A 15,279-nucleotide genomic window follows, 5' to 3' on the forward strand; every position below is an offset into this window, starting at 1 on the left:
ACCTGGATCAGTCAGCTTTCAAAGAAGAATTAGAAAGATCCCCCTGGAGACCCAAAGTTTCCCTGAGGAATTTCTCCCAAGAAACGGAGTCCCCAGGGAAACCCCATGGGGAAGAAAACCCTGTTGCTGTTGACGGGAGAATGGTCTTCTATGGATTCTTGATCACGGCGCAGTGTCTGCTGCAGTCTGCCAGTTGTGACCCTTTCTTGACTAGCTTCTTATATTCTACAAAATGAGAGGTCATAATCGGAACCCAAAACCCTGATTCCTTTGTCAACGTATCCCCCAGTGACTGCTTACCGGTACGCTGCAGGCGTCCGTACAGCAGAGATGGGAGGAATGTTGAAGCGGGTCTTCGGCGTTGCCGGCGAACGCTGCAATCTTTGGGGAGGTGTCCGCAGCAGTAATAGTTAGAAATATAGTATAAGGAGCGTGGCGGAATCAAGGTGAGGAAGGGAAAGGGCAAGAGAATTATACCACTACCTGCATCAGTGGATCCCTGGATAGTGGCGTTACTTGTTTGCAGACTTCCAGGTCTGCAAGACGCAGACCCGGTTGCTGTGACAACCTAGTTGTGTTCTTTCGGCTCTGGCGAAACTGCTAATAGAGCAGATATAGGAGAAACAGCAGACTAATTACCTCTCTCTTAGTTCACCGACTGAGCCGGACGGTGCAGTGTGGTGTGCTTATCTATTGCATAGATTAAAGTACGAGTGTATGGTCATGCCAGAGTCTTAACACATTAAAACAAATTTTATTCATTGCACAAAGTCTCCTTATAATAATAAAAAACACATACATTTCATTTAAATGGGTGCTTTCCACAAGGCACACAAATGCAAAGGTATGAACATTTAGTTAGGTTATTCTCAAAAGCATGTTATTAGGCAACAGACAAAGTGGGGTTAGTATGTGGCAGATGGATATTGTCAGGTTACTGATGTAAAACATATCATCTTTGTTGTCATATCATTGTAGTTTCCTTTCACAGGAAAAACTTAGTGGTAAGAGACAGATATTATGGTCTCCGTTTTTACTAGACAGATATTTTTGTGTCTAATGGATGTCTACATATGTTTCGGCTGGAGTCGCATTTCGACACCATCCCTGGTGTCTCACTCTTTGTTAATAGCCCTCTTCAGGACCGTTGATTGCTTTGTAGTTAATGCAACTATAGTAAGTTCCCCAAACAATTCAAGTCTTGCGGTCACTGGTCAGTATCTTTCGGTTGGACTGGAGTTTGCTGCCAATGCTTTGGGCAAAGGAAAAGTGTTCTTTCTTTTTTAAGACTGCATGATGTTGCTGTCTTGAGTATTTCCTTCCACTTGTGAAGGCTGTGTCCTGGAGTACCCTTTGCTTTGTAGAGCCGAACTTGACGATCTTGCGCTGATAGCTGTGTTTTTTCTGAGGCAAGAGTAATGGCCTCCTTGTTTAGTCAACTCCCTGGATTTTGTCTTGTTTTCAACTATTGCGTACTTTACTTCTATATCTCCTGGTCGTGCTGCAGACGTGTAACGTGATAACACCCGGTGCTCTAGCCTCCCTCCTATTTGTCCTCCGCCTCAACTGCCCCCTACAGACCTTTCAGTGGACATTCTCTCTACTCTGCATACATTAGTCTCCGAGATACAGAAGAGGAATACCGATTCTGACGACGGCCCTGCCTGCGGCTCCGGTACCGGCTGACCCTCTGGCAACGGGGGAACCCCCGTCCAAGAAGAGGAAGAGGCCCCCATTGCCACCGTTCACCGCCATCTCCTCGCCCGAGGGATGAGACGGATCCTGACACAGCGACGACGATGGGCTCAAACAACGACGGTCGGATGGGGGACCTCCCATCGCCTCCGCCCAGATCCTCCCCGCCGGACAAGATAGGCTTGTTCCATGCGATGATCTCCAGAGTGTCGGAGCTCTTCCAGCTCATGCCAGAGGAGAAGGAGGGTTTCTTATACCAGCGCCGTGAGGCGAAGAGAAAATCCATCCTGTCAGTCCCACTCTTGGAGGACATTTGGGTGAAGGCCTGTCGCTCATGAAGAACTCCTCTACGGCCCCAGCAAAGAGGGACCGCCTAAAGAAGAAATACAGGGTGCCGGACTCTGCGCCCAAGTGCTTGCAGGCCCAACCATCACCGGACTCGGTGGTCTCTGCAGCGGCCAGGAAATAATCGCCTGGCGCTTCATCTTCGGCAGCGTCCACCCCTCCGGACAGCGAGGGGAAGAGGTTGGATGCTATGGGATGGAGAGTTATCTACTCAGCAGCGATGACCATCAAGGCCACCAACGCCTTCGCTATCGTAGCATGCTACGACCGAGAGCTGTGGTTCAAGCTTGCGCCTCTGTTGGACTTACTCCCCGACGACAAGAGGACGGAAGCATTGGAGATTCTACAAGTAGACCAACAGGGGCCGCTCCAAGACCTTCAGAGGAGGACGCCGTCGTCGCCAAGGACCCGAAGGCGTCCTGTCTACCTCCAAACAAGAATTAACCGGCCGGGACGTCGGCCCCCACCCGTGCACCCCAGTGGGAGACCGGCTCGCGAACTTCTACAGCGTGTGGAAGTCCATCTCCACCGACCGTTGGGTGCTGGATGCTCTTGCCCAGGGACACACTCTAGAGTTTCAACAGAAGTGTCCCTGAATACCACCGGTGGCCTGCGGCAGGAAAACCACATCCCTCAACTGCTGTTGGAGGTTCGGGCCATGCTAAAGAAAGGGGCGATAGAGCTAGTTCCAAAAGGGACTCCGGTGCTCCGGATAATACTCGAGGTACTTCCTCCTACGAAAGAAGACCGGGGGTTGGAGGCCCATTCTCGACCTGCGACGGCTGAAGAAATACATGAAATCCCAGAGGTTCTGAATGGTCACTCTTCAGCACGTGCTCGGACAACTGGAAGAGGGAGACTTTGTCGTTGCTGGATCTGGAGGATGTGTACTTCCATATCCCCATTCACAAGGGACACCGCACATTTCTGTGCTTCGTCGTTCAAGGGGTGCATTACCAATTCAAGGCCCTTGCCTTCGGGCTGAAATCAGCACCCAGAGTCTTCACGAAGGACCTGGCTCAGTTGGCGGCCCAACTACGACTACAAGTGATTCACGTCTACGCCTACTCGTCCGGGCCAGATCAAAGGAAGTCGCCGGCGACCACACATTGTGGACCGTTCGCCTTCTGACGGATCTGGGATTCTTAGTGAACTATGCAAAGTCCTTGACTCCATCGCAGGACGTGCTGTTCCTGGGGTCCTGTCTCAACACGATGTGGTGGCTAGCGTCATCCTTGGAGGAGAGGATATCGGCCATCCTAGGCAAGGTGCAACTGAAGATCGCCACGGTGAGGACCATCAAGTCTCTGTTCGGCATGATGTCGTCGTGCATCTACCTTATCCGACTCTACGGATGTGCCTTCTGCAGGAGTTCCTCGACGCAAGTTGGATCCAAGTGTCTGGAAGCTTCCAGGACAGGATCACGCTCGACGAGAGCTTCCGTTGAGCAATAAGGTGTTGGGGTGTGCATTCTCATCTGTCCAGAGGCGCGGATTTCCAGTCCCCACCACACCAGGAGACGGTGATGACGGACGCCTCTTTGGAAGGATGGGGAGCCCAGACTGGAAGTCTTCACGCCAGAGGCCTGTGGCTACCTGAGGAGAAGACATCGCACATCAACGTTCTGGAGCTACAGGCGGTGTTTGGGCCCTCAAGTCATTCCTCCCGTCCCTCAAGTACAAGGTGGTGTGGATCTTCACAAACAATATCACCACAATGTTTTACATCCGAAAGCAAGGGGGCACCTGATCCCCAGCGCTCTCAAGGGAAGCACAGGACCTATGGCACTGGGCCGTCGCCCAGGGGATGTTCCTCATTCAGTTTCATCTGGCAGGAGTAAAGACTCCCTCAGCAGGGAGCTTCGCTCTAGCCACGAGTGGGAGCTTCGGCAGGACCAAGTGAACCACCTGTTCCGCAGATGGAGCAATTCCCAAATCGATCTGTTTGTGACGGCGACAAACATGAAGTGCTGGAGATTCGCCAGCAGGTTTCCCCAGCCGGGGAGCATGGGAGATGCATTCTCATTTCCCTGGGATGGCCTGTTCCTATATGTGTTCCCTCCGTTGCTGTTGCTTCTTCGACTCCTCAATCAACTCAGACAGTCCCGGTGCAGGATGGTCCTCGTTGTGCTAGATTGGCTGAGGCAGATCTGGTACCCGGACCTTCTCAACTTGTCAGCATCCCCCCCACTCCCCCCCAGTCAAGCTTCCAGTGGCCGTAGATCTTCTCGCCATGGAAGGAGGCACAATACTGCATCATGACACAGGATCGCTGAACCTGAAGGCCTGGCTCTTGCAGCGTTAGAATTGGGGGGGGTTTCAACCTCCCAGCGAACAGCAAGGAGGTGCTTGCCAAGGCCAGGGCATCGTCTACTCTAAAATGCTATGGTCATGAATGGAAGAGGTTTGACATTTGCACAGAAAATCGACCCTCTAAAAGTCACGGCTCCGCAGGTGCTACCATATTTGCTGTCTCTGGCCACAGCGGGGCTGGCTCATGACTCCATCAAGGTTCATCTGGCGGCTATCTCCCGCTACACCAGATCTCTGGGACGGTCGTCGGTGTGGTCACACCGTCTGGTTAAGGAGTTTGTCAAAGGACTGCTCTGCTCGTTCCTGCCGGTGAAGGCTCCAGCCCCGGCGTGGGAGCTCAATGTGGTACTGACTAGGCTCATGGGCCCTCCATTGGAAACTATGCAAACACTTCCACTGAAGTTCTTGTCGTGGAAGACGGCGTTCCTCTTGGCCATCACCTCTGCACGACGGGTGGGTGAGATTCAGGCCCTGTGCTGTAAGCCACCTTACTTGACTTTTCACGAGACCAGGGTGGTGCTGCGGAAACACACCCCTGCTTCATGCCCAAGGTGCTGTCGGACTTTCATCTCAAGGAGCCCTTAGTGTTACCTGTGTTTTTTCCAATGCTTTCGTCGCTGGCTGAAAGGACTTTGCACTCGCTGGATGTGGCTAGAGCACTGAAGTTCTATGTAGACCGCACAAAGAGTTTCCGGAAGATGTCTCAACTCTTTGTGAACTTTGGCCCTGTGAACCATGAGAAGGCCCTCTCCAAGGCTTCCATTTCCAGGTGGCTCTCCGGCTGCATCACCCACTGTCACCAGTTGGCAAACTGACCGTTGCCTGGCCATCCAAGAGCCCATTCGACCAGAGCGATCGCTGCTACTACGGCATTACTGTCTGGTGTGCCTCTGCTGGACAGCTGCATGGCTGCTACGTGGAGGTTGGCGCACACCTTCACGAGATTCTGCTGTGTCGACGAGGATTCCAGGGAGTAGTCCAGAGTCGGCCAAGCAGTGCTGCGCAACCTGTTCACTTGAAGGTGAGCCTGGTGAGGAGGTAAGAGATGCTTATGTTGAGCCTTGCCACCGCCTGTGGTTTTGCATGTGTGTACTGCTATGTATTCTTTATTCATGAGCATGTGAATCCATGCCAGACCCCATTCTGGAGAAGGAACAAGTTACTTACCTGTAACTTGTTCTCCTGCATGGGTCTGGCATGGATTCACAAGCGAACCCTCCCATTTTGCCCTCTACGGCTCTTCTCTTGGGCCTACTGTCAATTTACGTGCTACCAAATCTGAAGATGGCTGCCAGAGGAGGGGCTTGGGTAGAGGGCAGTCATTGGCTAGGGGCAGTATGACCCAGAGCTCAGTGATTGGTTTTGAGAAATACAGTTCAGAAATGAAACTGATTTTTTCTGTTACCGTGGAGTCCAAGCCTGACGACGGGGAATATTCATGAGCATGTGAATCCATACCAGACCCATGCTGGAGAACAACAGTTACAGGTAAGTAACTTGTTCCTTACAGAGGCTTGCTTGCAATAATAAAGTGCTGTCAATGTTGGCGAGCTTTTCTGGGACTAGATTACATAAACTTTGCACCGGGTCAGGTACAATTTTGCACGGAATGAGCACTAGGGCAAAGGTTAGCCAGGTGCAAAAACATATCCTCTCAAAGGATTTTTGTGCCAGAGCAAAATTTACCATAGTACAAATATTCTGTTTTAGCAAAAGTGCAAACTTTTCCCTGGTGCAAAAACACATTTTAAAAAATGTGTTTTTGTTAAAGTGCAAAGTTTGCCCATGTGCAAAATAATACCTGCACCGGTGAAAAGTTTTTTATATGGCCCCAGGTCGTTTGATTTATATCGCAGAACTTATAATTTCAATATAAAGATATTTTACTGCAAGCCCATTCAGTCATCGCCAACGTTGTTATCCTCCGACAAATTGGTTATGCAGTACAATAAAACTTGTTTTGTTCCTCCACGACTGCCTTGTGAGTCCTCTGTGTATCCCTTGCACCGTGACAGCGCCCATTTATAACTGCTGAACCCATATGCATGCATTGGTGTTGGCTGACCCCGAACCCTCACCCGAATAATTTGGCTCACAACATTTTGTCAAGAGTTGGCAATAAAAGGCCGTAGGATTTTATTATGCAGATATGGTTATGGAGATAACAATAATTACATATCATAATAGTATCATACTTTTGGACACGGGTCCTGAGGTTACACCCTCTGGCCCGTGCCGCCACACACGGGCAGGTTACCGTCTGAGCGTGTTCCCCCGAAAGTATCTCCATCCCCCTGGAGGCTAGGGTTGCTGAAATTTCTCGAAAGAAATGTTCCATGCCCTGGTTTGATAAATGAGTGCCGTCTTTGAGAAAAAGGTCCGGGTCACCCAGGGTAATGTCCGGATGCTTTGACGCCCAGCCCTCTTGCTGTACAGAATTTCTCTAGCCCCCTGTTGAGTTTTGTTCTAGCAATGTCTACAGATTTGTACCAGTTGGCTCCCTGCCATTTCTTTCTGAGTAGGATGGCCGAGAAGTATATTTCTGTTTCCCTCCAGTTGTGTGAAATGGCCGCTAGGGAAGAGCAGATTTCCTCAAATAGGTTTCTCCTTCCTGTGGTAACCAGATCATTGCCCCCTAAGTGTATTATCAGAAATTCTGGCGGGTCTCTGTATGCGACCAGCTCTGCTAGTGTTTCGTGGATGTCGTCCCCCCATAGGCCTCTGTCTCCCCAGCATGAGGCAATGGTGTTTCTGAAGGGTGGCCCGTCTTTGGTTTCTTCCGCCCAACGGCCTGTCCTGAAAACGAATGAGTGGCCGACAATCCATGCTGATCTGAGTGAGGTCCTCCCTTCGCCTGTTGTTTCTGCAGGAGGGAGAGAAAGAAAAAAGGGGGGGTGGCTATATTAGTTGTGGTCTGATGTATCTTTTGTAGCAATCTGACTGCCATCCCCCTATATTTTTTAGATGTTGTGTTGCCAGGCCTCCTTGCCATGCTGAGGTGGTGGCACCTATTCTAAAGGTGTGGGTGTCAAAACCCTTGGGGTCCCACCCTGCTTTGCTGATTGCTTTCATCAGCACCCCTTTAAATTGGTAGTGGTTCAGTGCTGAGGCGTCCTTGTGGATTAACAACCTCCCCCCCACATTGGGCCTTTGTGCGTAATAAAGGTTGGTAATACATACTGGGCAGTTTGTTACCTCATCAATGCAACAAATGCTGATGGTTCTTTTGGCCCCAGTTTTTGACTGTTGGATTTCTATGTTGACGCTGTCCTGACTGACCCTGACCTCCATAACGCCTAACCCGTTTGAGGCCTTGGTGCTGGTAGCGATAAGTTCTCCAACCCGGAAAGCCCCGAAGCAGGCCAGAAAAAATGCTGTTTTGAATAATATGATCTCATATGGGTGCCAACATATGGCTTCCAACTGGTCTGCTATTTTTACCAATTTGTTGAAATCAAGGGGGCGGCGGGTGTCTACCTGAGGCCCTTCAACTCTGGCCCATCCTTTCATAGCGTAGGAAATGAGGGCGTTCTTGGTGGGGTCTGAGTCACCCTGTATTTTTGAGAAATATGAGACTGCTACTAGGTGTCTTTTTGCCCAGTCTTTCTTAAAGCCCCGCTCGTGCGCCCATTTTAAGAATGTTTCTGTGTCTTTAATCGTTATTAACTCGACATGGTTTACCCTGTGGTTCTAAATACTGTTTGCAAACACTTACTGTACTGCGCTGCAGTAGTGCTTGCTAGTGCTTTCTCTGCCATTTCTGTTAAGAACCCTGAGCCAGGGTTTGTGTTTTCTGTGGGCAGCGAGTTGCTGGCACCCGTTTCAGAAGTGCCTGGTTCTTGTTGGGCATCCCGGCCTGGACTCTCTGGCGCTGGCGTTGATGCGGTTATGTTGTTGGCACCTGTTTTTGAGGTGCCTGGTTCTTTTTGGGCATCCCGGCCTGGGCTCTCTGGCGCTGGCGTTGATGCCGTTATGTTGTTGGCACCCGTTTTTGAGGTGCCTGGTTCTTGTTGGGCATCCCGGCCTGGGCTCTCTGGCACTGGCGTTGATGCGGTTATGTTGTTGGCACCTGTTTTTGTGGTGCCTGGTTCTTGTTGGGCATCCCGGCCTGGGCTCTCTGGCGCTGGCGTTGATGCCGTTATGTTGTTGGCACCTGTTTTTGTGGTGCCTGGTTCTTGTTGGGCATATCGGCCTGGGCTCTCTGGGGCTGGCGTTGATGCCATTATTCTTGTATTCCCATAATTGCCCAGCATTCCGCTGGTATTGGCGTCATCTGTTCCTGGGCGTGTGGCGCTAGCTCCCGGAATCTTGGCCACTGAAAGCGAGATAAAAAATCTGCAATCTTATTGTCTGCTCCAGCGATGTGCTTTGCTTTGATCACAATGTTTTCTTGTAGTGTGACCGCTGTAATGGTTCGTAGGACTTTCATCACTAAAGGGCATTTAGTAGATCTTCTGTTTATGGAGCCTACCACGGCCATGTTGTCGCACCAGACCAAGAGTTCCGTGTTAGCTAGCTGCCTGCCCCAGATGTGTAATGTTAGCCAAATGGGAAATATTTCTAGGAGGGTGATGTTTTTTGTCCACCCTGCAGATTGCCATGTTTTGGGCCAGTGTCCTGCCACCCATTCAGAGTCTAGTATGGCTCCAAACCCCCTGCTCCTGGCTGCATCAGTGTAGAGGGCCCTTTTTGTCCATGTAGGCGTACGCCAAAGTGCGGTCCCGTTAAATTCTTTCAGGAAATTCCCCCAAATTTCCAGATCTTGTTTCACCTCTGTTCCTAGCCAGATGTGCAGATGGGGTTTGGTGTATGATTTGATTTTTAGTTCCAGACTTGTGGAAAATACCCTCCCATGAGGGATGATTCTAGCTGCGAAGTTGAGACTTCCTGCTAATGACTGAATTTCTTTTACTGTGCCCTTCTCTTTTGTTGTCAGGCTTTGTATTTTCTCTAGGAGTTCTGCTATTTTTGTTTTCGGGATTTTGCATAGGCCCCTTGCGGAGTCTATTTCAATACCTAGAAAAATTATGTTGGTGGCTGGTTTGGTCGTTTTTTCCGCTGCCAGGGGGATGCTTCATTGTGAGGCCATTCCTTCTAACTTCGCCAGGGCTCTGCTGCATTTTTCAGAATTTGCTGGCCCCATTACCATGAAATCATCGAGGTAGTGTACTATCCTGGTCCCTGCTCTGTTTTTGGACAGCCCATTGAAAAAAGGAGCTGAATTGCTCAAATAGGGCGCAAGATACTGCGCATCCCATGGGGAGGCATCTGTCTACATAGAATTTGTTTTTAAAAGTAAAACGTAGCCATTGCTGGGAGTCTGGGTGAACTGGCAATAATCTGAAGGTGGATTCAATGTCCAGTTTGGCCATCAGGGCGTTCCTGCCGCATTCCTGTATGAGTCTTACCGCCTCTTGGAAGTGTGTGTAGGATACCGCGGATTCCGTGTGCGGAATGCCGTCGTTTAGCGATTGGCCCTTAGGATAGGATAGGTGATGAATTAGCCTCATTTTCCTGGGTTCTTTTTTGGGGACCAGACCTAGGGGCGATATTATGTACTCCTTGAGAGGCATGTGGTCCCAAGGTCCGGCAATCCTGCCTAGTAGTAATTCCTTCTTAATTTTGCTTTCCACCATCTGCGGGTTGTCCCTGGCTGACTTGAGGTTATTTGGAACATTCAGAGACCCGATGCCCTTGAAGGGGATGACAAAACCCCTGGTGAAATCCTGCCGGATTACTTCGCTGGTTTCTCTGTCTGGATAATTCATGAGAGCCTCTCTGAAATTGTTTGGATTGATGGGGTTGCTGCCTGGTGCTAAACATGGGGTTGGCGGGATGCTTTTGGTGCTACTCTTTTGTATTTTTGGCTGGCAGTCTGGTGCAGGTGCTTGCTGAGTGGTCACCATTGCAGTTTGTGCAAGTGTGTTTGTACCAGCATTCTTTTCCCCATGTGCAGTGTTTTTTTCGAAAGTTCCTACATGTTGGCTTTTGGTGAATGGTTTTTGTTCTGCATTTGGGCATTAGACTTAGCCGCCCATGGCTGATTCTTCCGAAGGGGCTGTTTCCCTTTTTTGTTGTTTTCATTGTCGGAGAATCTGGGGCCCTGTGGGTTTTTGCTATTTTTGGGGGTTGTTTGTGCGATCTCCTCCTCTGAAGGAGGCTCGGCGTTAACATGTATAAATCATTCTGGACCTCGTCCCATTCTATGGCTGGCCTCTCTGACATGCTTCTCCTGAATCTAATATCATATACTAGCCAGGTCTTCCCTTTTTGAGCGATTTTCACTTCTCTGATTTTAGCCATGTATGCCCATAATTTTCTGCCATCATTGGGGGAATTTTTCTTAATATACAGTTGCCAAGATGGTAAAGGCCTGTAGCCAGTTGTCCCAATTCTGTTCTACCTGGGCGTTTCTGGCTATGGCTTTTTCCTCTATCTTTTTGGGATCCCTAAAAGCATCCTTCCCTTTGCGTTGGGCATCTATAAGTGAAAAGATTTCGATAAACTCTTTCGCCCATATGGCTTCTTTGATTGTAATGTCAATGTTCATGCTAAACACCTTTTGTATCTGTTCAATATTTCTGTCTGAAAAGATTTAAGTTTTAGGTATAATTGGGTACTACTAATCATTTCCATGTCTGATGGGTTGTTGTTGCTCGCTCCTGTCTGTCTTGGTGTATTTGTATTGGGGATTGTCCATGCTTTTAAAGCACCTGTTGTGTCAGGAGCTACCTTTGTTGGCGTAGGTAAAACTGTGGTGGCTGCTGCTGGTGTTGTTGGCACCTGTGTTATTGGTGCTGATGGGGCTGATGCTGCTGTAGCTGCTGCTGATGGGGGGGGGGTTGGTCACCGTGATGTCCGGTACTAGTGGTATGGTGGGGTTTGCTAGCCTAGTCTCGGCTGTGGGAAGTGTTTGTTTGCCCCTGATTTCTAGCAATAATTGCTGCATCTCACTCATATTCTCGCATAATTTAGACAGTTTCTTATTACCTTTTCCCATGCCTTCTGTAGACTGCCTTTTCTTTGATGGTGCCGTCTCGTCCACCTGACTGGTTGGTATGGGGACCCCTTCTTTTGGTAGGCCATACATATTTTCTCTGACCCAGACCCAGCCATAATGCTCAGCTGCCTCCATGGCTGCAAGTAGGTGGGGTGATTTTGGGCTTCTGTGAAGGTGTTGGAGGTTCCTGTGATTTTCGCTTGGGACCCATGATTCTTTGGCCTGAAAAGCTGAAAATGACACGGCCGCCTGCGCCTGGGTGCTTTGTTTGTTTTTCCTCCACGCTCGCTTGTGCCAGCCTGGCATCTTGCTTCTGCACGCGTACTCCCTGGGGATTTGTCTGTTTAAGCAAGGTTTTCGCCGCTCGCCTCTAGTGTAAAGTTCTGAACAGTGACAATGTTCAAAGGAGGGGAGGAAAGACGCTGCGGGTGCAGTGAACTTTTTGGAGTCTGCTAAAGAAGCAAAGTGTGGAAGACGCTGAGTGAACAGCGAACCTCCTGTTAGTTTCTGTCCCCGTTCAGGGTCCACAAACAGATTGTGTTTTCTTAGAGCATTCTGCCCTTATTTATAAGACCCAGGGGAGCCTTTGGTCTTTGATGTGTATAGTAGTGGGGGCTGTGCGCCAGCCCCCGACCGGATAGCCGACTTGTCTGGCCCCCTGAGGGAGGGGGCAGGTCTTTGAACCTGGGCCCTGCCTGACTGTTGGTTTTCCTTAGGTGCTTAGCACCTTGTTGCTTGGAGGAAGGGTGAGGTGATTGTTCACACCTCACCCTTCTTCGGCTTTGTGTGGCAGAGACTGCGTGTCTCTGTAGCTTGTGGAGGAGAGGAGCAGGCGTGGGTGTGGGGGCTGCCCCTCTCCTGGCCTGCTGAATGGTTACATCAGTTACCCTGCCTCGCCCTGGGCGGCCCTGCGGCATTGCCCATAACCGAGTTAAGACCAAACTAAAAATGAACTAAGAATTCCTTTTTTAACAAGAACAATTGATTTTTAACCTGGGTAGCTTCCGTGCAGTCACAAAACCGCCCATCACCGCTTCTCAAATGTGTGTTCCTGTTACTAAAATGGAATATAGAAAGATGCTGGGGGAGGAGCTGCATAGCAATGCTTCATAAAACCAGGGGCCTCTTCGATCAACAGCCACCTCTTATGTCAAAAAGTCACTGAACAGTTTTAAAAATGTAAAAAGGGAGAATTCTAACAAATTAACTACCCAACTGTTTTCTTTTTAATGTACCCTTTCACACTATCTCAGGACCGGCCTCAGGCAGCTCTTCAGTGGTGGAAACAAGCCATCCAAGCAGATTTCAGGTGCCTCTCTGCGCTATTCCACGTGTCTGCACTTTATCATCAGCTGGGCAAGACGGATGCGGAATTGGAAGCCCTGAGGCTTCTGGATGAGGTACAGGAAATCTTCATTCAAACTTTTGATTACCCATGTGCTGCAAAAAAATAAGTCATTTTTTAAGTGGTGCTAAATACCTTCCTTGTGCTGAGCTCAGAAATATACTTCATCTAAGGGACACAACCTAATGGTATGCAAAAAGTGGGTACCCAGTAATTTTACCGAAAATAAAACGGAGTGGTAGCTGTGGGGTTAAAAGGATAGACAAATGTGGGGCTGGCTTTTTTTCGGTATTTTGACCACTGAAAATTACCACTCTGTTTTTTCCTTTAGTAAAATCACATATGACCTCCAAAGTGTATAAGAATACACAATCATATGTGTAATTCTTAATGTAAAGCAGTGAGGCTTGTTATGAAGGCATGCAGTGTATTTTGACTTGAGTGGCGCACATTTTGACAGGACTGAAACCTTATGGGAGTTGCAGAGGTAGTACTTGGGAGTAGGTGGAGAATGTTGGAGAGGTGTGTTGTGGTAGTTGAAGGATGTCTTCTTAGGTGAGTGATGTTACCATTAATGGTATCTGTTTTCTATTTTACATTCTGATTGTTGCGGTAAAGATGAATAAAGAACATTTGTTTCTTTCTTGCTACAAAGTGTCATTGGAAGAAGAATTATTATTAAAGGAAAACAAAAGTCTTTCCGGGATTTAGGACTAAAACATACCAAACACAGTGGCAGGTCACGTAAGGAGGGACCACAGCAACTAATATTCGTGGCAGTATGCAGATGGCATGATTGCTGATTCAGGGAGAAAGCCTGAGCAGGTGCTGTGCGCTGTTTGGAAGAATCTGCCTGATATTGCTGAAGGGAGGCAAGATGAGCGGCCGGGGCACCTGCCCAAGACGGGTAAACGCTGTGGTGTGGGGGGTGCAAAGAGGGCAGCATGCTCTTTTATTGGTGATCATTTTATGCCTAGCCAGGTGGTGTCTGATAGGGTGGGTGCTGTTATTCCAGGTCTTTAGGTTGGCACATTGCAGCAAGAAGTGAGAGTTGTTCAGAAGGTGTGAGCTGATGCTGCTTGCAAGAAGGGCCGATTAGTGTGACATGGTGCTTATTGAATCACTAGACAAAACAAATAGGTTTTCTAGTTTTTATAGTAGGAGAACATTTAGACAAATACATGCAATGTGGAATTTTCAGTCTAGGTGGATTCCCTATATATCTTTTATATCTTCCTCTCAATCTTTGAGAGAGCTCTGTAGGGGTGTCAAAGAAGGAAGCTGACACAAAGGTGGCATGGTTTTGGTTGTAGACTTTTATGTATATAAGAAAAAGATCCTCACTAACCCTAACTTTTAAGAGGGGTTTTCTTTCCTCAAAACGAATACAAAAGGTTCTGTCAGAATGTCCGTCAAATTAATCACCACTGTCCAGTGTCACAACCTACATCTGTCCCTCACACTACAACTAAAAGATAAACTAACAGAAAGTACATTCTTCTAGGAAAATGGATCCCTTCTCCTGCTTCTTGGATAGTGTCCAAAAGAATGTTCTCTCACAACAGAAATACCAGGGTAAAGACTCCCTTCCCCTGGCTTGCAGGTTTCACCCAGTCTTTATATAATGTCACGTCTTGGAGAATGGTTACCTTCTCCTGGTGTGGACTTATACAATTTCCAGTAAAACCAAGGGGAATGCCTCCCTTCCGCTGGCGTCTCCAGCTCAGCTCTCAATTCAGGACCAAGAGAATGCCTCCCTTCTCTTGATATGACTTGTCACAGTTCTCGACAAGGCCAGAGGGAATGACCCCCCTTCCTCAGGCATCTTTAATACAACTTCTGGTTCGATACCAGGAGAATGATTCCCTTCTCCTGGTATTGCTTGGTATAGTTCAACACAAGGCCAGGGGGAATGACTCCCTTTTCCTGATGTCTTTATCAGAGCTCCTGATTTGATATCAGGAGAATGTCTGCCTTCTCCTGGTATTGCTTGGTGGTTTAGGTCGATTTTCCCGCATCTAAAGTTCGCATGAACCAAAAGTTCTAAAAATGCTACCACCAAAGGTTCGAACACCAAAAGTTTGAACCTTTGGTGGTAGTATTGTAAAAAAAAAAACAGGGGCTGCGGGGGTGTCCCCCGCATCGCCCAGCTCACTATACCTCATGGTATAGTGAGCGGGGGCTGCAGGGGACACCCCCGCAGACTTCTGTTTAAAAAAAAATTTAAAAAAAGAGAGAAGAAAAGGATCCTGCAGCGCCGGTTCCCGATCACGGAAGTGAAAGGGAACTGGCGCTGCAGGAACCCAGCGTGAAGACAAGGTAAGTGGGGTTTGTTTATGTTGGGGGTGTGGGTGGGGCAGTGTTATGGCAGGGGGGTGTGGGGGGGGTTGGGGTGGGGGGCGTGTGTGCGAACCTTTGGTAGTTTGCACCTTTCTCATGCAAAAGATTTGCCCGTGGTAATTTCAGCCGCGGGCAAATCACTCGGATTCTTGCTTGGTACAGTCTTTTCTCACTGCTTTCAGCTTGGTGCGCACTTTGCCACTCTAGTTTGTTTTGAGCAAAGTCCCAAGTCTTTTTGGGGT

At 48.8% G+C, this 15,279-nt stretch overlaps 1 protein-coding gene across 2 annotated transcripts in view; it reads left to right on the plus strand.

Moving 5' to 3' along the window:
• The window catches only part of FANCG (FA complementation group G), a 574,353-nt gene that overhangs the window by 336,786 nt on the left and 222,288 nt on the right, over positions 1 to 15,279 (plus strand). For both annotated transcript variants that reach the window (XR_011280595.1, XM_069626811.1), the window contains exon 7: positions 12,606 to 12,752. Coding sequence is in view for 1 of the 2 variants with exons in the window: in XM_069626811.1 (XP_069482912.1) it covers positions 12,606 to 12,752 (147 nt within the window). In the remaining variant the exon portion in view is untranslated. The remainder of the gene's footprint in view (positions 1 to 12,605; positions 12,753 to 15,279) is intronic.

Source organism: Ambystoma mexicanum, chromosome 6p (assembly GCF_040938575.1).
Source record: "Ambystoma mexicanum isolate Mex_15411 chromosome 6p, UKY_AmexF1_1, whole genome shotgun sequence".
Taxonomy (NCBI): Eukaryota; Metazoa; Chordata; class Amphibia; order Caudata; family Ambystomatidae; genus Ambystoma; species Ambystoma mexicanum.